Here is a 20,927-nt window from a genome sequence, read left to right on the forward strand (position 1 = left end):
GCACGAAACATCTGTGCGAAAACATACTTTTATCTCAGTTTTTTCAAGAGAAATGAGAGGGACAATAATATACTTTATCCATGGGTTTCTGAGACAGGGATGACATGTTTTTTAGAGAGATTTCGGTCTCAGAAACCTGTAATTAAATTTATACGAGAATACACTAACTAAAATAATCTTACGAATATTATAAATGCGAAGCTTTAGATGGATGGATGTTTGAAGTTATCTCCGGAACAGCTCAACAGATCTTGATGAAATTTGGCACAGATGTAGAACATAATCTGAAAGACCACTTAAAGCACATATTACTTATTACGTTTTTTTTAATTTTGCCCGAAGAGAGTCGCCGGCGACAGTTAGTCTTTTAATAATTCTATTTGTCCAACTGTCCAACCTTAGTACATCACATAATGTTAAAATGTCTAAGGACTGAAGTTGCATCTCAAAATAAACTTAAACTCGAATGTAATAAGGTGAACATTACAAAATACATATGACTTCTGCTTTGTATATTCCTTTTACAGGTCGAAAACTAGTCTCACTATTGTATTAGCAAGAGATGTGCTTCATATAAAACTGTATCATGTCTTAAAAGAAAAGAATTACGTATTTTAAAAAGATGTAGTTTAAAAAACCATATAAATAAGTTGTGTTATTAATATCAGTGAGGAAAAACCACAAGTAATAAGGTGAGTATTAAATATAATGGGATGAAAAGTAACTTTGTTGTATTTACGCAGATTACGCCTGTAACTGCGTAAATATTTGGATAATCTATGGATGTTATAGTTTCTAACAATATAACGCAAAGGTTGTTGAGGGTATTAAAGTTTTCTATAAAAAGACTTTTCTATTAAAGGTTATGCTATGCTGTATTAAACTAAATTAAATGAAAGCTCAGAAAGTAATTTAGACTAATAAAAAAACATACTATTGAAATATTTTATTTTCTTTACTTTAATTCTGGTATTTACATATTTTACGGATGTTTAAATTTGTTTTGTTTTTTTTTATTATTATTAAAGGTTACTTGATGATGGTCTCCTACCCAACAGAAAGATATTCGAAACCACTGGAATCTATTCCAGATATAGCAAGTAAAAAATCACCTTGGTAGCAATATTAGCTAATACGCATTATGTAATGGAGCGCGAATTAAATGTTGTTATGTTATTGTAAAAGATTTTGATAAAGCATTTTTTTATCTATTTTAGTTTTATTTTAAATCAAGGGTCATCATTTCTAAACTAATAAATGAACAACATAAGTTGATAAGATTGTTTGAGGCATAAAATTTTATCTTTGTTATGTTCCATTCTTGTTGTTGCAAAGCGCACGAACGCACAGTTTCGTTACGTTAAGGTTTTTTATCTGTGGTTATAAAAGTTATGTATTAAATTGTTATTGATTTAGAAATATAATCAAGATTTAAGGTATGTTGATAAGCATTTTAATATTGTACATTTTGCTTTTGTAAATTCTTATTTGAGGTTATAATAATTTTTAAACAAGTATCTTGACAATTATATTGCGTTGTATTGAAGATTTTTTTTACATTATGATCTCATAAATTCCATTGCAGAAATGCCTTTGCAAATGTAAGCGGCTACTGTGTTAGGGCTATAATATGTTTACTAAATGAAATTACTGTTGAAGTTTTTTTGTTTTTTTTTTTATAATAGAAGGGGGCATCCAAGCAACGAACCGCCTAAAATTATTTGATCCGTTTGTTAAGAGTTAGTTAATAAATGGATCTAAAGGATTTACTGCTTGGTTATTTATTCTATTATTGTAAGTTTTCCAAAAAAAAGACGGTTCTAAGTAAACATGCGTGCGAATGCATTGCGACAAAGCACCTTTAATAACTGTATAATAAAAAAGTAAATATTTTAACAGTTATTTCTATTATACATATAGCTTGAGAATAGAACCCTGAATAGATCGCAACCACATACAGAATTATCATATACCTATACATACATATATAAAACTTTTTCAATTAACCAACCAGAATAAGTACCCTAATATGTTTATTAATAATTGACAATATGTTTTGGAACATAAAATGCCTTTTTCAGCATCGAGCCATGGCTGGTCGAAAGCCAGTGACCAAGAAGGTTATCAACTCACCGGAGACGTGTGTGGATGACAACCTACGAGGTGTGGTGGCGGTGTACCCCGCTCTCAAGCTGCATCCCAAGCACCGCGTTATTACTGTCAGGACTAAGGTACAATGTCAATGCCAAATGGTATAACCAGATTCAAACTTTATGCTTGCTCGTTATTAGCTGCTGCAAGTCTTCGCATATGTCATGTCCCCTGCATTTTTTGAAATTTTTGTAATTAGAAAATAAATTGGTTGTTTTCAGAATGACACGGGTAGAGTAGCGGTCCTCGGCGGCGGAGGATCCGGTCATGAACCTTTTGCTGCTGGTTAGTTGAAGTAAAAAAAAGTAATATCTTCCTGTAATATAATGTACACATTTTCAAAGAATTAAAAGGAATTGTTGAAACAAATACGTCCTTAATCCAAAATTGGAAGAGATTAGTTTACATTTGGTGATACCCCAACATTTGCTGGTTCTATATACATTTCTCAGATATATCACAAGTAATGTTTGTCGGTTAGCCGATTAAATTATGACTATGTCAGGTATGGTGGGTAGCGGCATGCTGGACGGAGCGGTAGCGGGTGGAGTGTTCGCCTCACCCCCCACCGGACATGTGCTGTACGGCATCGCGCACCTCTACAAGTATAACTCAGGTATGAGTCAAACTGCGTAGACGTTCTCAGCTAACAATGAGCCGGCGTTAAGTTTGAATCTTATAATAACACTAGCTGTTTCCTGCGAATCCGTCCGCGCGTAATTTAAAAAAAACTTAATAAGTAGCTTATGTGTTCTTCCAGACTATGTTCTACATTTATGCCAAATTTTAGCGAGATCCATACAGCTCTTCTAGAGATACCTACAAACAAACATCCATCCATCCATCTAAACATTTATAATATTAGTAAGAAGTAAAATTATTTAATGACACCAGGTGGCGTGATTGTGATCATCGGGAACTACACGGGCGACAGGCTCAACTTTGGCAAGGCTATTGAAAAGGCAAAGATTGCTGGCATAAAGGTTAATATTCGATTTTTATAGCCTTTTTTATTGTCTTGATTCCTTTTTTAAATAATTTTCGGGTCTTCCAGGTGGAAGGTTTGATAGTGGGCGAAGACGTGGCGTCCAGTCAGAACAAGACGGGTGGCCGCAGCATGGTCGGAGAGGTCATCTTTTACAAGGTACTTATTACGGAATTGGTTAATCACGTACATTTTTTCTTATATAAATATCAATTTTTCAAAGACCTCCTTTAATCTGTAATAGACTTTCAACTGCCGTGTCAATAAATCTTTCTTGATTGGATCTTTTAATGTGTTCTCAATATATCCAGCTGTGCGGAGCGATGGCTCAGAAAGGTTACGAGTTGGCGAACATCCGCGACATGGCGGCCGAAGCCAATAAGTACATGGCCACCCTCGGCGTCTGTCTGAGCGCTTGCTCCTTACCTGGTGAGCTATACATTACTACACTAATCTTTACACCAGAAAGCGGAAAAAAATAATCACCAGATTTTTTTAAGCAACAAATGAACAATGACTCCTATCGTCAGACGTTTAGTACCCAGAAAAATACGAGGTGTCCTCCTTTAAGGAGGTATAAATGTGGCAATACTTGAATTGTCCTAAAGGTGTGAAATTTCAAGTAGAAAAATCACGTAATAAGAATCGTAATGTCTATAACTAATATTTTTGTTAGAAGACACAGGTTCACTGACCGTTTGACAGTTAGTGTGACATTTACAGGTCAGCCACCACTGTTCGAGATCCTGGCTGATGAGATGGAGCTGGGGGCGGGAGTGCACGGGGAGGCTGGCATCCGCAAGATGAAACTCGGCACTGCAAGGGAAGTCGTCGCTATGATACTTGACCAGGTAATATTAAATTTGAAAGTACCCTTGGAATTATTTTAAGTAAAGTAGGCATTTTGGTACATGATTTATTTAAATAATGTCCATTAATATTAACACTTCTTTCGTTAGATAATAGATCATCTGAAGTTAAAAGCGGGAGATAGAATAGCAGTGACCATCGACAACCTGGGCAGCACCTCCTTCCTCGAGATGAACATCATCAGCGCAGAAACGAAAGATTACCTAGGTAGGGTTTTTGAGGACTTCAAGAAAAGTCGAGAGAGTTCGTCGTTTTAAGAATTTCTTCATAAATCTTTGTCAATTTGGCAGAATCTAAACAGATTGTAGTAGAGCGGATATTTGCCGGCCACCTCAAGACGTCACTGGAGATGCACGGCTTCCAGATCTGTGTGCTGCATCTGAACAAGGAGCACGGGGACCTGTGGCTGGAGCTGCTAGACTTCCCCACTGACGCCTCGGGCTGGACAGGAGGCGTGGCGTCCCAGAGTGAGGACGTGGATCATGGAGACGATCTTACCTTGCTGCAAGCTGATGGAAGGGAGGTAATGTATATAACGATAGCAGACTAACCTTGGGTTATAAAAAATATCATAATTTCTGTCATTATGTTTAGCAACACAGAGATAACAATATGTTTCATGTTCATTTTAGCAATGTATTAGTGTAAAATTCTCATAATACTTCTAAATTCAGATATTCCTTTAGAGACTATTAAAAGACTGAATGAGAGTATGTTTGGTAAGATCTGTGTTTGTTAAAAATCTGTGCACTTTCCAATATGCTCTGATGTTTCTACTTTTGCTACTATTTCGTTCAGATGACAGCAGGTCCATCTCTAAGCGGCAAGCAGCAGGCGGTCCTCAAAGCCAGTCTGATGGCGGCGGCGACGACACTGACGCAGAGCGAGGCGCTGCTCAACAGGCTCGACTCCGGCTGCGGGGACGGTGACTGTGGCATTACGCTGAAGAAGTTTGCACAAGGTCTGCTGCTTTGAGTGATGACATTTTATTGTCTCCCTCCCATTTGAGGGCAAAAGCTTAAGCAATTTATCTCGTAGCTACTCTATCATACTTGGAGAAGGCCGATTTGGAGCACCCGTCGAGTGTGCTGTGGGCGCTGTCTGAGGCGGCGGAGACCGACATGGGCGGCACCTCCGGCGGCATCTACAGCCTCGGCTTTGCCGCCGCCTCGCAGGCACTAGCTAAGTAAGTCTCACTTAACTTCGGTAGTTTTCATGTCCTGCTGACAGGAGTAACGTTTTTCCATCCATTGTGACATAAATTACTCGATCGTCGGATAAGAATGGTTATTTTTGTCACTTTACACACGTCCCCTACCAAGGATCCTTACTCTAAAATGAACTTTAGTCAACCACGCTGGCCTCGTGCGAATTCACTACACATCTCTTGAATGTACTTCGCAGACATGTACAGGTTGCAATTTCCTTCACCGGAAGGAGTCTTTTGATGAATACCTATCTTTTGAATACCTGTATATGTATTATGAATCTTTCAACGTGTATCTTTTAGTGCGAAATGTATTGATCCCGCGGCATGGCTTTCGGCGTGGGAGCAGGCCATGGCTGCCATCACTAAGTACGGAGGAGCCGAACCTGGAGACAGGACTATGGTATGCCGCGTAATTTTTTTGACATTAGACCTATAATATTCAATGATAACCTTACTGCCTTAAATGTATTGTTTATATTATGGTGTTCAGGTGACAATGCAATATTATAACACTGTGCTGATCTGATGATGAAGCTGGAAGGTGGCCATAGGAACTTGCAATGCAATTTAACGACACAACCTTTCTGATTTTGGGCTCGTTTGAGGAATAATTTGTTTTTGATATTTTTAGTTTTTTTTTTAATAACCAGGAACATTTTAATAAAAAAGATTAAAAAAAAAACTTTATTTTAGTATGAAAATTACGGTATTTATTAATTTCTACTGAATATAGCTTGACACTCTGCACACGGCGGCGACTGCGTTCAGAGCTAACCTCAACGCAGACCTGAAGACTTTACTGCAGAAGACCGCGGATGCTGCGGAAGCGGGCTGCCGGGCTACTGCCAACATGACGGCTAGGTATTCTAGTTGTCACTTACTGTTATAACCAAAGTAATTAATTGATCACTAAGGGGGACCATTAGTGAAGATTTCTCATTATAAATCGAATTTAACAACCACTAATATCTCGTGGGTTTCTGAGAACAAAAACCTCGTTTAAAACATATATCTCTCATTTGTCAAAGATAATGACAGTGAGGACGAGATGTTTTTTACAGAGATTTGTCTCAGAAACCAACAGTAAATGCTGTAAATTTTCTAAACAAACACCTTTTTCCCTTCAACTTTATATTGAATATTTTTTTATTAGGTACTAACAATAACAATACTTATCATTTTTTTCTTTTCTTTTAATAAACTCAATAATGTTTTATTATGTCGTGTCACATGTAGGGCTGGTCGTGCGTCGTACGTGTCGTTGGAGCACGTGAGCGGCGAGGACGCAGGTGCGCGCGCCGCCGCGCTCTGGCTGCGAGCCGTACTTGACTCTATTGCACAAGCATATTGAGCTCATATTACAATGAATACATTATTTTATACCAAAAATAATATTTAAATTTAATTGATTTTCTGAATTATATTTATTTAAAAATTATTTGATGTTTTATTTTCAAAATATCTGAAATAAAATTATATTAATTATATTTACATCTATTAATAATAAAAAGCTGATTTTTATTTATAAATTATTTATTATTTAAAGTCAATCGTTTGACATATTCGAATAGTAAGCATTGATATGAAATGTTCTAGTTTTTTGTAGAAAAATATGTTCCTTTGCCTATGGGATGGATATTTGTTATTGAATTCGGCTTTGTTAAAAGGATTATGTTCGCTCGACTTAGGATTTATTATCCGGTGACTATCGTATGACCTAAATTGTTAGTAATAGAATAAATTATTTGTTCTGACACTAAAAGTCCCACTCCGTTTGCTTCTCAATATCCATCTCTGACATCTTCTCCTGCAGTAAAAGTGCCGACATGTCATCTAGTTTAAAAAAAACATCATATTATACATATGTCAAAATTAGATACATACGAGGTATTAAAAAAATAATAAAGAGATTTAAGAGATAAGCCACATGAGCAGTGTCGCGTCGCAAACAGCCTTTGGGATAAAATAATTATTTTTTGAACAAATTTGAGTCATATTTGATCATTAAAACTTACTAGCGTCAGGTTTGATCGGCTTCACTCGTCCGATGAGGCTCGGCAAGAAATCTGTCTTCCTAATCTGCTTGAAGAACTGATGGTTCAACAGTTGAGTCGCTGATGGTCGCCGCTCAGGATCTCTGAATCATACCCAACAATTGTGAGTATAACTCAACAAGTCAGTGGAACGTTCGGTGAATATTTTACCGTCCAATAAAACAATGTACATACTAGAAGGTTCGTCTTAAATTGAAAAGTTTGAAATAACAATGGTATTTTCCATTATAATATGGAATTGTTAGCACATAGAGGCTCACCTCTGCAGCGCAATCTCGCTGAGATGGTGAAAGGGTTCGGAGAGTTTGCGCGCGGCGTACACCTGCCGCAGCCGGCACACGCCGTCCGCGCTGTCGCCCACGCCACTGTCCGTGTTGTACATGCCTAACGACAGTACTACACTCAGTATTCACTTACTCGCCAGACCAGTTAGTGTAACTAGGAGTATTAAACGATCAAAGAACTGGGATAGATTGACCGGAGAAGTACTCTTAAAAATAGGTGTTTTTTGTACAAGTAGACCTTGCTTCCTTATAGCTTGCTCTATTCATATTTTAAATCAAACTAATCTAGTTATTTCTATAGTAAAATAATAACTCATTTTATTGTATACTAGCAATTGTTCGCGACATCATACGCACGGAAAAAATAAAGTAATAAATATAGCCTATGTCACTCGGGGATAATGTAGCTTCTTAACAGTGAAAGAATTTTCAAATCGGTTTACTAATTGCGGAGCTTCGAAAACAAACAATCAAAACTTTCCTCTTTATATTAGTATATAGAGTATAGATTAAAAAAACATACTAACCAACAACTGCCCACCTTGAAGAGAGATCAACATATTTTCATAAAAGAAAAAAAAAACAAATTAACCATTTACAGACAAAATTTACTTACCATCTGGTTCATTCCAAATAAGATCTGGCAAAGAATATGTTCAGATATTAAATTATATCTAACATACACACAGCAAAACTATCACAAGCCACACAAACATAAAATAAATCATGTAAAATCTCAACTCACTCTTCATCTCTCCATCATCAAGTGGTTCCGGGAATGATGAACAGTCGAGGAGCTGAGGTCTGTTACCTCTCACTTTCTCAGTAAACATAAGAGTTGTGGGCACATCAGAGAATGGCACCGCACCATTGGCAAGTTCACAGCACAACACACCCAGAGAATAGATGTCTGAACGCTCATCATAACCTTTTAAATTCTGCAATCAATAAAAAAAAATACAGATAATGAATACTAACGAAGTAGTAAAGTTAGTGTAGGGCGCGGTTGAGTTACCGCACAAGGTGCTGCCACATATTTACGAATTACCCAGTTTCACGTAACTCTATTACATCCCCCCACTAAAAGCATGGTAAAAGGGGGCGCCGCAACGTCGCCTAGGGCCCTAGTACCATTAAATTCCGCATTGGTGACAATGTTAGTGCGGGTGTCCACCACCAATTCATGCAAAAACGTTTGAATAACTATTTTATTTATCTATTTACAAAGCTAGCATACCATCTTTAGACCACATCATCACTTCACCGGGTGGGATCGTGGTCAAGCGCTAGATTTTTCAATATAAAAAAACTGCTAGTAATAGACAATTTCCATTTAAAGTCATTAGAAGATCAATTGCCACTGTAATTTTATGGAATCTTACAACCTTATAATATTCTTAATCTATTTTGTATATGTAGTTGTTATTATTTCCTTCTGTCCACATCAAGTACAGTTAGGGACCTTCACAGTGTTCCACTTACGGAAACATTTACCTTGTACCTTAGAAACTACACAAACTCTGTCCCTTCTTACAAAATAACCAATTAGGTACTAGTCAGTTGCGCAAAAACATAACAGTTGAAAGAAATTTGTATTCTATTGGGTAATGTTACTAGTGTTGTTTCAAAGCTTAAGAAAGGTTCAAATGACTGTCACTTTTAAGGCGGAATACCACCAAATTCCCTGACAGTACATATACATGACCATTTAGTGTACAGCAAAGATTTTTCTATGTTTACAATAAGACATTTACCTGTTCCAACAATTCAGGACTCAACCACATTAGATTAGCATTATCATGATCAGGTGGTGGCAAGTTGTGAAGCTGGCGTTGCCGTCTCCCTCGCACCATCATTGAGGCCGCACTCCGCAGCCCTGACAGCTTTACACAGCCATTTGTATCAAGTAATACATGACTTGCGCGGACACTTCTGAAATATTAAGGATTTTACTGAAGTGAACACGGAAAGTACAATTAGATGATATATTTAGCCTTTAAAATGTTGAATTTATCTAATTACTTTTAACAAATAACTAGTCTTTATTTATTGAGTATAGCAGAGAACTGTCAGCAAGTGTATTCATCCAAGGAGTATTCATTGATTAAGATAGAGCATTCTACCTTCTATCTTCATCACCACTTTACATTCAACAGGATCATCTTCAACCATTACTTCATTTATAATAAAAAAATGTGTTGAATTTAAAATATACTACAATTTTACTAAAATAGCCAAAAAAATTATTTCAGTAAATAAAGCAAAATTATAAACATACCTATGTATATATAACTGCTTATGTAAATACTGTAATGCAAAGAGTACATCTCTCAGTATGATGGCACATGCTAGCTCCGGCAGTCCCTCTTGGAAATAACGGTCCAGGACATCACGACATGAACCCAAACTCATCAACGGAGATACTACATACAACTCCTTACCATGCACAAAAGAAGTCAAATATGACAGTATATTAGGATGCTGTAACTCCTTCCTCGTCAAGATATCTTGCTGGAAATTAGATAAATTTTCTTACTTATACATAGACCAATAATTTTGTTAAAGAATAACGAAGTAATTAATACCTGTATCAAATTAGCTTTCTCTTTACTTTTGTCCACAAAATATCTCTTGATGGCAACATGTTGGTTATTAGGTTTATATAAAGCGGAATAAACTACAGCCACTCCACCACAACACTCTGCTACTATTGAAGTCAGCTGATATTCATTTATATCGGGAATGTACATGGCAAGGCAAAAAGAAAAAAAAATATTTGACTACTTAGTCTGTTTCAAACAAATTGCGCACTATTTGTTCAGGTTTCAACAGTTATAAAAACATTGTATTGTTATATTTTTGTTCTAAAAATAGCAACTATTTAAAAGTAAATATCAACAAAATAAACCTGTTTTCAGCTTTTCATGTGACAAGTAAGTTCAGAAACCGTAGTAGTTTGACAGATGTAACAAAAATTATACTACAGAAAATCAGAAAATCAGTCACTGATTTTTTTCTCTGAAAATATAATTTTTGAAATTCCTTTTTAAAATTTCAAGTTTCTTTTGTTACTTTGCATTCATTTACTCATTTTAATGCGGTTCGTGAAACATGGTATTTGAACGCACACTCATAAAAGATATAAGATTGAAATTATCAAGGCAACAACTAACAGGGGTAAACAGAAATGTAAATATATATAACATTACAAGTTATATTGTAATTTGAAACTAGATCCTTTTTTAAATTGAAGTTATTTTTTGTTTTGACAAATCTGACATTAAAATGTCTTGACAAAACTTTTTATTTCGATTCCATCTCCTTGTAGCTATTGTGTATTTATTATAGCTGAAATCTAGTACTTCAATCGGAAAAATAAATGCATACTTATTAATTATTTACATGGCCTTATCCCACTTACGTGGGGTTGGCGCGCATGGTTTTATAGACCTTTATGTTTTGGTTTAATTACTACGGCGGGCCGTCTATCTGTCGCCAATCTCAATAGTCCCCTAAATACAGACTTATTCGTAGTTAAATAATCAACACCCCCATGAAAACTAGGCGCCATGTGGTCGTGGGTAGTTTATCCGAAATCTGTTTCCTTATCGCTACAGTAATCGATAGCCTGTCCCAATCCCTAGACATGCGTAATGCACTCCCCACCAATTCAAACTCCCATCACCGTATATAATTAATCCCACCATTTTACAATGGTAGTGGGTGTTGGACATGTCATGGATGGTTGGCCTCAAACCAAGAGAGGATTTACCATGAATTGCTTCGTAGTTGATGAAGTAGACATATTATTATCTGATATCAGATAATAATTTTTTCGAAACCTGGTATCCTCTAATGTCTTCTCTAGAGAAAATAAAAAAAATCTTTCGAATACGAGCAGTACGCATTATTTAAAATCCGCCCTTCGTAGTGTACTACCGCACACAACTACGAGCCTATAAACTCTCGGTATTGATACCTATCATATTTCATAAGCAAAGTCAAGGTAAGGTTAAAGGTAAAATTTAAGGCGCATAAAATGTTCATTATTTAGAAGTACGCCGGTCCCCTGCGGGCTTGGACGCCTGCCCGTCTGGACGCAATGCGCCATTCTGCTGTCTTGTTATATTGGAATAGTTCTATTTGGTATGTACCCCTGTGCGGAACAGAAGTAATAAAAAACAAAAGCATGACGTCATAAGTTAACAGATGAATGTTACCTATCTTCGCTGGTTAGGATCGGTACAATACAAAAGCGTAAGCGGATTTCGATATCGCGACCAGTTTGATCTTCAAATGTTAGTTTGCGCTGTTCAAAAATCGTTCAAACATATTGTCATCGTTTCGATTCCCTTTTTTTTTTAAAAAAAAAATAAGAATAAAAACAATGTTTTTATGCAGTTATTATGAATGTGAGCAGTGGGCCTAGCACGAAAATATGCGAGGAAATATTTATAACGTTCGTTTTGAAAAAATATCTCAAATTGTACTTATGAATTAACTAGCTTTGGCCCGCGACTCCGTCTGTGCGGAATTAAAAAAAAACTTGAAAAAAATGAGCAGCTTATGTGTTCTTCCAAACTATATTCTACATCTGTGTCAACTTTCATCAAGATCTGTTCAGCCGTTTCAGCGATACCTTCAAAGAAACATCTATCCATCTAAACTTTCTCATCTATATATCTATATATATAAAAGAAAGTCGTGTTAGTTACACTATTTATAACTCAAGAACGGCTGAATCGATTTGACTGAAAATTGGTGGGCAGGTAGCTTAGAACCAGGAAAAGGACATAGGATAATTTTTACACCGTTTTTTTAATTTTTATTCCGCGCGGACGGAGTTCGGGGTAAAAGCTAGTTTATAATATTAGTAAGATGACATTTGTCGAAGTACTTTACGCCCGTTAGTTGCACTTTACAAATCTAGTACAAGTTTTGTCGATGACGTTCCGTATTTAATTTTTTTGGAATAAACTTTAAAGTCCTATTTTAAATTATTTTTATTTTCAGCTATCAATAATCATCCATTATTAAACCAAAACACTTATCAATAACCGAACGTGTTATTTCAATGGTTGCGCGTATAATTAGGTCATCGGACGTTTCGCACATACGTGTACCGACCATAGACAAATTAGCGAAAATTAAACTCAGCCTCGGGAAAGTTTACGAGTTGTAAAACTGTATCGTTTCGCGACTGATCACAAGGTCGCGAATTTAGGTTAGGAGATGTATTATAAAAGAAAATTACAGAATCAGTTTTACGATTTATATTCACGAATTTTATATCGCGTGTTTAAATCAAATTACCTTACTGATGGTAAGTATTTCTTTCTGTTGTCAACTAGGTCAATAGTGCTACGGTATGAATTGTTTCCACAAAATTTAGAGCTAAATTTTAATGAAATCCGGAGCTCAATGTGGGCTGAAAGTCACCTAAATAATATACAAATTGGATAAGTGACTGTGTAAGGAATTCAGGTGGGCAGAAATAAAGATTTTCTTTCTTTTCACTGTACCCATCTTTATTTTTCTAGGTGACGAGTTGCGATCTTTTAATTTAAGGTAAAAAGGAATCTTTCCGTAAAACGAAGTGGCTGAATATTATTTTTTTTTACTAACTACTAAAAGAAAGGACGTTATTCTTCTTTTATTTGAAGACCATAAATTGTTTGTAGAAGCACTGTGTAAACATTAGTAGTGTCTTTGGTCGTCCGCTTGCGATAATATTAGATTATAGTGATGTGACGTTGCAATCGAAAGCTATTCTCGATGATAATATGAACTTAAAAAGTCACATCGGCCAAAAAGTTCGCGTGCGACAGTTCGGAATGTAAAAACTGAGAATCGACTCGATAAAGACTGTAATCCCTATATATATGCGACCGGAGACCGCATCTCCAATAGGTACGTTTTATACGATGTACTCACTGCTATATAAAACCTGAGTGAGAGCCAAAATCTAAAATTAAAGGCCGAAGCGAGCCGAAGCGCGCCGAAGCCGCCCGCCCGCCTCAGTCCATCGCCAACTGCCGCCCCGACATTCCCGAACATCGCGACCGAACGCGCGCTAGCCGACGAATCCGCTCGCCGTCGCCATCGACACACCGCTCCGTGAAAATTCAAAAAAGAACAAATTCCAAATTTGGGAACGCGTTCGTGTTAAAAGTGAAAACTTATTTTTTTATTGTCGTGTCAAAGTGACAGTGTGTGGTGGATTTTCGAGTTTTTTTCCGTGATACCGGTAAATATGTTTTTAATTTACTTTTTAAGGTTTTAACGATTTATAATCTGTGATGTGTGGTTAGAGATTAAAAGTATAATCGCTTGCTCTATGATTGATTGACACGTGCCTCCAGCACGAGTGTTGGATTTCAACATGTCTGCCTGCCGTTCCAGAATTATTCAGTGAATATAAATTAGAGCAATGCTTATATTTAACACTTGCGCAATAATTACGATGTATTTTTTTTCGCTTCCGATAGCTTTATAACCTCAAAACTTAATAACGCGATTTTGTGAACATCAAGTAATATTGTTTGAATGTTTGGTTGGTTTTGGTCTGTTATTTTTTGAAAAGGCTAATCTTTTAGCCAAAAACATGAAGATATAAATGTGCATTATTAGAGTCGTATACTATATATTTATATTATAATTTTAATTTTATGTGTTATAGATGTTGATAGTCAAGTGGATGTTTAAAGTCCACTATATTATCAACGTAATGTTTTTCATCTACCCTACTCTTACCGTCAACTTTTTTACCACGACTTCTATGTTAAGTCTAGACAAGACCATGTACATAAGTAAATGAGAACGAATAATTTAAGTCACTTAGTACTTCTCTTAATTATGTCTTCATCTTGCGAAAAAGTGTGTACACGGTGTTGTAAATAAATACTCCATAGCATGTTTTCAACATGAAAACATCAATCAAATAGTCATCTTAAAAAATCTACGATATAAAGTGAAATCTTAGATCCAAAAAGGAAGAAATTGGTTCCGTAAATTCCCTTATATTCTTCTCATTTCATTAGTAACTTAGCTTTATTGAACACGCACGTTAGTTATTTCATGTTGCGACGGAGACCGCATTGCGTGTTGAAGAAATTTAGCTATGACTTAACGATATGGTAGAAGAAAACGGTTATTTCTATTTCCATTAGTTTATTAAATTTTTAATGATTTAATATTAGAACTTATTAAACTGAATAAACTAACAAATAATAAATATTGAAATCTTACTTACAAGATTTTAATATTTTGTTTTATGTTTTCATCACGAATAAATGTTTTATATGTTCCAGAAATTATAGTTCTTATCGTATTATTCTTGTTATTGTATTCCTCCATTCATTCATCCTTCTTTCGTCATCTCGTTATCCTTAAATTCATTATATATTCTAAATCAATTGTTTACACAAGAGTGTAAAATGTCACACCGTAACAAATAAGTTTGGTTTTTGTTATGTTGTTGGCTTAAGTTTTTGATCTTTGGATGTTTCTTAGAAGGAATCTCCAGAGTGGCTCAACGGATGAAATTTGACATACTCGTAGATGTAGAACATAGTCTGGAAGATCACGTAGGCTGCTAATTAAGTTTTTTTTAAATTCCGTGCGGACGCGTCTCGGGTGACAGCTAGTATGATATATACAAAAATATATTTAATTGTTTTTGTCCATAATTTAGGTGGTCGTAATATCAAGATTCGTTCTTTCTTCTCTCTAACGAATATTATATATCTATTATTCTTATATATCTTATAATATATCTTGCTCCAGATATTTTATGTGTACGCAATAAAGGTTGACATGTGACAAGAGTTCTATACAATTTGTTTTGACTACGAAATATTAAACAATTGTTGGAGTGCCCTTGTAAAAGAGTCTCTAAAAATAAAAGTAACAAAATGCCCTTGGCCAAGGCGCTTAGAGGTTGGCGATCGGCGACCAGTTGTCAGGGCTGCCAAATGTATTGGGATAATATTCCCGACATTTAGACAGATAAATAGAAGTCATAGAAAATTTATCGTTGTCAAAACGAAAATGTTCTCTGAAGACGGGTCTACAGGTCTACAGGATGGAGAATAATAAATGTTGTACATAAATATCTGTTTTAAAACCATTAAGTTAAATAAACCTTAGAGAATAAGTTTGAATAATTTCCAACATTTAGTAAGCCCAGTAACCCAGTGCTTGTGGTACCTTGAGTGTTGACGCCAGCACGCCCGCTTGTATTGTCTGAACAGCTGCCCAAATCCCCACGCATAGTAGTCGCGTAGCTCTCCTTAATCACATTGCATAACTCAACTGATTCCATTTCGAATAAAGGTGTCTACTAATTATTAATTTGTTTGCGAGATGTTGATCTGGTAATGAATTATCTAAAATATATTATAGTCTTATTACATTAACTCGGTCAGTACAGAAAAGGGAATTACTACGTGTTTATGGGATACCCACAGAGAAGAGTTACTGAATTCGGCGTCCCCTTAAATAGTGACGACATTCAAAGGACTTCTCCTATAGCATAAGCTCATCTGGTTAAACTAATACATGCTAGAACCCGTTCTCTATTGAATAAATTGCAAAGAAGATGCGTTACGACATTTATATTCTTATTTCTAACTTGAAATAAACGCGTATTACACGCGATGACGTTCAAGTTTCTTAGAACTTCATATTAATAGTAGTTAGGCAATCTGTCAAGTGCGTTTATCGGCAATGAATCAGGTTCTCTGAATGAAGATGAACGCACTGCGCTGACTTTTGGCTAAGATTAATGCTTAGGAAGCCAAAGAGTATCTACCGTTAAAGCGATTATGGCAATCAAACAGAAAACATATTTAAAAGTTAACATATCCTATGTTTATTTACACAGCACAGACCATTGTCAATTGTTTTGTTTGACGAGGTTTATAAACAATACCTATTTTGAAACCTATTGCTAAAAATCGTTAGAAGCATTAAAAACAATGATAATATTGAACAAAACGTAAGTAAATTCCAACAAATACTTTGCGGTAATAAAATGCCTAGCTTTAGTTTTTAAAACATTAGACTTTATTCAAAATATCAGTAAAAATAAAAATGAATTCGATAAATCTATGATGTCGATTTTTCTAGACGTTGTCAATAGCGCGCGCTGGAGTCAATACACGGTCCGTACTATTCTTGGCGGCCGGTGCACTGATACAAGCGACCGATTTAGATTGAAAAATCACTCCAGTCGAAGAGGCGCATGATGTATGGCTAATTTCGTAATTTTTTGATTTAATATTACGTCTGTTCGATGTTTAGTGCCGTCCGGGGGCGGGACGGCTTGTTATAACCTAAAATAAGCAGTTCTGTGTTACCAGTAAAGGTATTTTACCACAATCGACATTTTAAATAAGCATTAATCAGAAGATAATTGTTTAAGGTGTTTTAAAAGACGATATATATTTTGTCGTCCTTTATTTAAAAACTACAAAAAAAATAGAAGTTTGGTAGTTGACAAATAAAGGAAGTGGGGATCACAAAAGTCGTCTTTTCATTAAAAATATGTATAAACTGGTAAAAAGTGAACTTGATTGACTTCCAAAAATAGTAATTTAGCAGAGTGATGTTAGGCTTTAACTGGATAAGAAGGATGGAAGAGTGACGAATACCTACTGGTCATGTTCTTGCCATCATGTTGTCATGTGTAGGACACTGGTAATTTCAATTTAAGTAAAATTCTTAGACGAAGTACGTTTACGATGCAGTGATTCTTTTCATATCTAAAAAGCGATTTGGAGCAACTTTTGTTCCAAGAATAAACAAAACTTTTGACTTATCACGTGACGGATCTGTTTGTGAGTTATACAGGCGCTCAGCTGCCACGGGTATATCATACGTTTGGATAAGGGCAGGTATATAGTACAGGGATCTACTAATGATGATTGACACGCGAGTTATGGCCTGCTAATATAATAACAATGTGTGCCAATACCTTAATAATAATTTAAAAAGATAAGGAGTTCACGGATATTTTATACTTAAATTTTGGCTGAAATGTTAAAAATTAATAACCTATTTTATGCATGGAAATAATTATGACATAACTAGCAAGTGTGGTTTCTTATTTAAGTTTATTAAATAACACGAAAAAAGTAGTATTCAGCTAGTGTGTCCACACCCTTGAAATCAATTTGGCAGTTTGGCAGCCGCTTTTTTCCGTGTGCGCCTCATAATCGCAATATTACGTAAGAACGCTAACGAATTTTCATTAGGGTTACCATGTTAATTTGGTAACGTTGGAGCCCTGTTAGGAAAATCACCCGAGTGCTTTACGGTAGTGCCTGTTGCAGCTATAAAGCAATATGGTAAAAGGAAGTAAGTGCTATTGTTAGATGAGTAGGCGTTTATTTTTTTTACAACAATTCGAAGGAATAAGGTTCACGTTTTTGTTTGAGTCTATCAATTCATAATTTGTGATTTTATGATTTCAAATATATAAATTTAAACCAGAATCCTTATCTATTTTCTCGTTCTGTATTTAGCTCGTTAAAAATATATTAAAACAATTCAAAAGTATTAAATCATCAATACGTAATTTATACTACATCTATGTAGAAAATAAATTTACAGCAAAACGATATTCAGCCTCCAAACTTTAAGTAAAATAATAGGAGTAATTGAATTAATAGAATTTCCGGAATCCTTGCAACTCGTGGCCACCCTATCGGGAATTGGCACGCTTGGAGCATGGCCAGAGAAACTTGCATGTCCCGAACTCTAATTTTTTCCTAGACTTATGGCAGTCTGGCCGGCGGCCATTTTGCCGCTGCTTAAAGAGGTCGATGACTAGGGGCAGGGAGGAAAAGGGGGGCTTTTAAATAGCACAATAATTGTTTAATAATCATAACTAGAGCCAGAATTATGCTTTTGAAAATAATTGAAATTATATAATGCTCACTTTATATATAATATCATTTATTATTTAAAGAATGAAAAGAGTTACGTATATACAAAAACAATGAGTTTTTACCATTTATCTTTAGCTTTTGAAGAGGATTATTATTCTATTGAGTTAATATGAAACACATTCTTAGAAACAAAGAATATTTGTTTTAATACTCAGGTAAATATACTTGATTACCATAGTATTTCTGTTAATGATACTAGGTTAAGGGGGGAGAGTGTGTAGCAACGTAAGGCTTCGTAGCACGTTTCGTAGTACACGTAGACTTAGTGACGACAAATCCGTAAATTACCTAACAGAAAAAAATATAACAAACTGATATTAACCTTGACCTTGGTTTCCGTTAACTAAACGCTCGGATAAAAACGTATTAAATTCCCTTTTATATGTCATCTAAAGGGTATTATCCCCAAAAAAAACTCAGAGATATTTTGATTGGAGTGACGAGAGTGTTGACATTGTTAACCAATAGTTTAATTTCTCGGCGTCATTTTGAAATGATTTTTGATATGTTGCAAAATTAAAGCGCATCATTACATTAAAGTTTACGCACAAGATTGTTATGTTGTAGTGTTTGTTGAGCATGTGTCTCTGTTGAGTCCGGTATAAGAATGATATATGACGAGTTACGTTGCATGTTCGAAAGATCCAGGCGCTGATAATTTTACGACCCGTGTGATTTATGTTGGAACAGATTTTAACAATATTTAGCGATTCGCAACCTTGCTAATCTGTTTTTTATGTTTTACTACTGTTTGTATTAGATATTTGTTTGAATATTTTTCAATTGCTGGCTAATCATTTAGGAAAATTTTTCGTAAATCGAATATAATTTCAGAAAGGAATATATCCTTTTTTTCTGCAATGAAAAAAATTTACAGATGCATATTTAAACGACAGTAAATTGCTATTATATTAAGTAAACAAAAAGAAAAAGTTTTTTACAAATCCTTACCATGGGCTTGGTGATTTTTGATCTCTCACATTATCTCTACAAAACATAAACATAAATATAAACATGTTTTCTTTTGAAACTCCTCTTGTTCATTACCTTGACACACAAAATGGTACATCTTTAACATAGCTAATAAGAACGATGATATTTTCAACTGATTTCTACAAGACGACAGAAATAAAAGACACCTGGTGACTGAATTAATTTTCCTATTTAACTATTAAATAAAACTAAGCGTTTAAAAATGGCGGAAAGAGTATGTTTTTTTGCAAATATATATGTATAATTATATGTTTGTTCTTTGATCCTATATTGTTAGAGAGAAGAGAGATGGCGTCTAATACATTAGCGACCCCTGGCGACGATCCAGAAATATTTATTTAATAGTTATGTCTTTCAAAATCGAGTGCAACGAGCTTGCAACTGCGTCAAGGCTGTCGTACGCATTATTTAGTTTTAGTGTAAATAAATTTCGCTAAAATATATATTTCGGCTATTTAGTTGTAATCACTCATCTATAATTCTAACATACCATTGGTAATTTGGTGTTCGAAGAAAAAAAATAATTGTAAAGATTTTTATTTAAGGAAATAAGAAATATACATAAAATTTCAATTTTAAAGTCATTAAAACGCGAATATATTGTCCTCAGCTTACACATGTTGACCACGTTGGCTCAGTGTGGGTTGGTTGACTTCACACATATAATGAAATCTTTGAATTTCTTCTCAGATATGTGCAGTTTCCTTAATCGTAAGACCATCGGATAAATGTATTATATTATACATTTGAAATAAAAAAATTGAAAAACACATTGATACGTGGTAGGGAACGAACTTGGACGTTTAGATTTCGGTCCGATCCTCAAGGTCTTAACAACTGCGCTATTGACGCGTACTATTATTACATATTTTGGGAATTGGTAATTACTGTCAAATTCTTAAGGCTTGGTAATATTATAGGTTTTAATAAAAAAAACAATATATCCTCTTATTACGAATTAAATAATATATATAATTATTTAATTTAGACAGTTATACACCACTTCACTAAAGGACGCCCATAGTTGATAGCAAATAAAACGCCATGTGTGCAAATTGCCTTTTATCATCCATCTATTCATCATGATCTATAAAACAATTCTTTGAATCGAACACAATAAAATGATAAACAAATAAAAAGAATATTAAAATTCCGATGTCCGAATAACCTGTAACGATAATCTGGTATCATTTCATAAGAGTAACACTTATGATTCATTTCGAACCTAATAAAAGGCGGCCATCTGCTAAACGTCAGCGGCCATCTTGATTCTTGACTGAACTCACTCTACCCTTTTGTAGGGAGGAACGCAAATAGAATCGCCTACAATTGGCACATGACTCTGTATTTTGATAGTGAAAATTGTATTTTAATTACTTACATGATAAACATCGCTTTCCACTTCGTATGAAAGCTCTCATTTATATC

General features: G+C 35.1%; 3 protein-coding genes across 5 annotated transcripts in view; 2 read left to right on the forward strand and 1 right to left on the reverse strand.

The window, feature by feature from the left end:
* The first annotated feature begins 572 nt into the window (after positions 1–572).
* Positions 573–6,612, forward strand: LOC106719425 (triokinase/FMN cyclase). 2 transcript variants are annotated; one of them, XM_014513763.2, is made up of 15 exons: positions 573–692; positions 2,082–2,231; positions 2,373–2,436; positions 2,657–2,767; positions 3,046–3,134; positions 3,206–3,295; positions 3,448–3,565; positions 3,860–3,987; positions 4,096–4,213; positions 4,297–4,529; positions 4,805–4,967; positions 5,045–5,192; positions 5,517–5,616; positions 5,950–6,077; positions 6,453–6,612. In XM_014513763.2, exons 2-15 carry the CDS (start codon positions 2,091–2,093, stop codon positions 6,565–6,567), a joined length of 1,746 nt encoding a protein of 581 aa, XP_014369249.2. In that variant the 5' UTR covers positions 573–692; positions 2,082–2,090; the 3' UTR covers positions 6,568–6,612. The 2 variants fall into 2 exon arrangements, with proteins under 2 accessions (XP_014369249.2, XP_014369250.2); XM_014513764.2 differs by lacking the exon at positions 573–692 and adding an exon at positions 1,338–1,436.
* A 145-nt stretch (positions 6,613–6,757) lies between these two features.
* On the reverse strand, positions 6,758–10,435 carry LOC106719439 (STE20-related kinase adapter protein alpha). Of its 2 annotated transcripts, XM_014513777.2 has the most exons (8): positions 10,140–10,435; positions 9,833–10,065; positions 9,309–9,486; positions 8,300–8,492; positions 8,171–8,194; positions 7,531–7,654; positions 7,232–7,353; positions 6,758–7,049 (listed from the first exon to the last, which is right to left on the reverse strand). In XM_014513777.2, exons 1-8 carry the CDS (start codon positions 10,302–10,304, stop codon positions 6,973–6,975), a joined length of 1,116 nt encoding a protein of 371 aa, XP_014369263.1. In that variant the 5' UTR covers positions 10,305–10,435; the 3' UTR covers positions 6,758–6,972. The 2 variants fall into 2 exon arrangements, with proteins under 2 accessions (XP_014369263.1, XP_014369264.1); XM_014513778.2 differs by lacking the exon at positions 8,171–8,194 and having other exon boundaries at positions 6,760–7,049; positions 10,140–10,434.
* A 3,136-nt stretch (positions 10,436–13,571) lies between these two features.
* The window catches only part of LOC106719414 (nesprin-1), a 133,427-nt gene continuing 126,071 nt past the window's right edge, over positions 13,572–20,927 (forward strand). Inside the window, exon 1 of the mRNA XM_045678643.1 lies at positions 13,572–13,801. The gene's annotated coding sequence lies outside the window, so the exon portion shown is untranslated. The remainder of the gene's footprint in view (positions 13,802–20,927) is intronic.

This window comes from Papilio machaon, chromosome 7 (genome assembly GCF_912999745.1).
Source record: "Papilio machaon chromosome 7, ilPapMach1.1, whole genome shotgun sequence".
NCBI classification, from domain to species: domain Eukaryota; kingdom Metazoa; phylum Arthropoda; class Insecta; order Lepidoptera; family Papilionidae; genus Papilio; species Papilio machaon.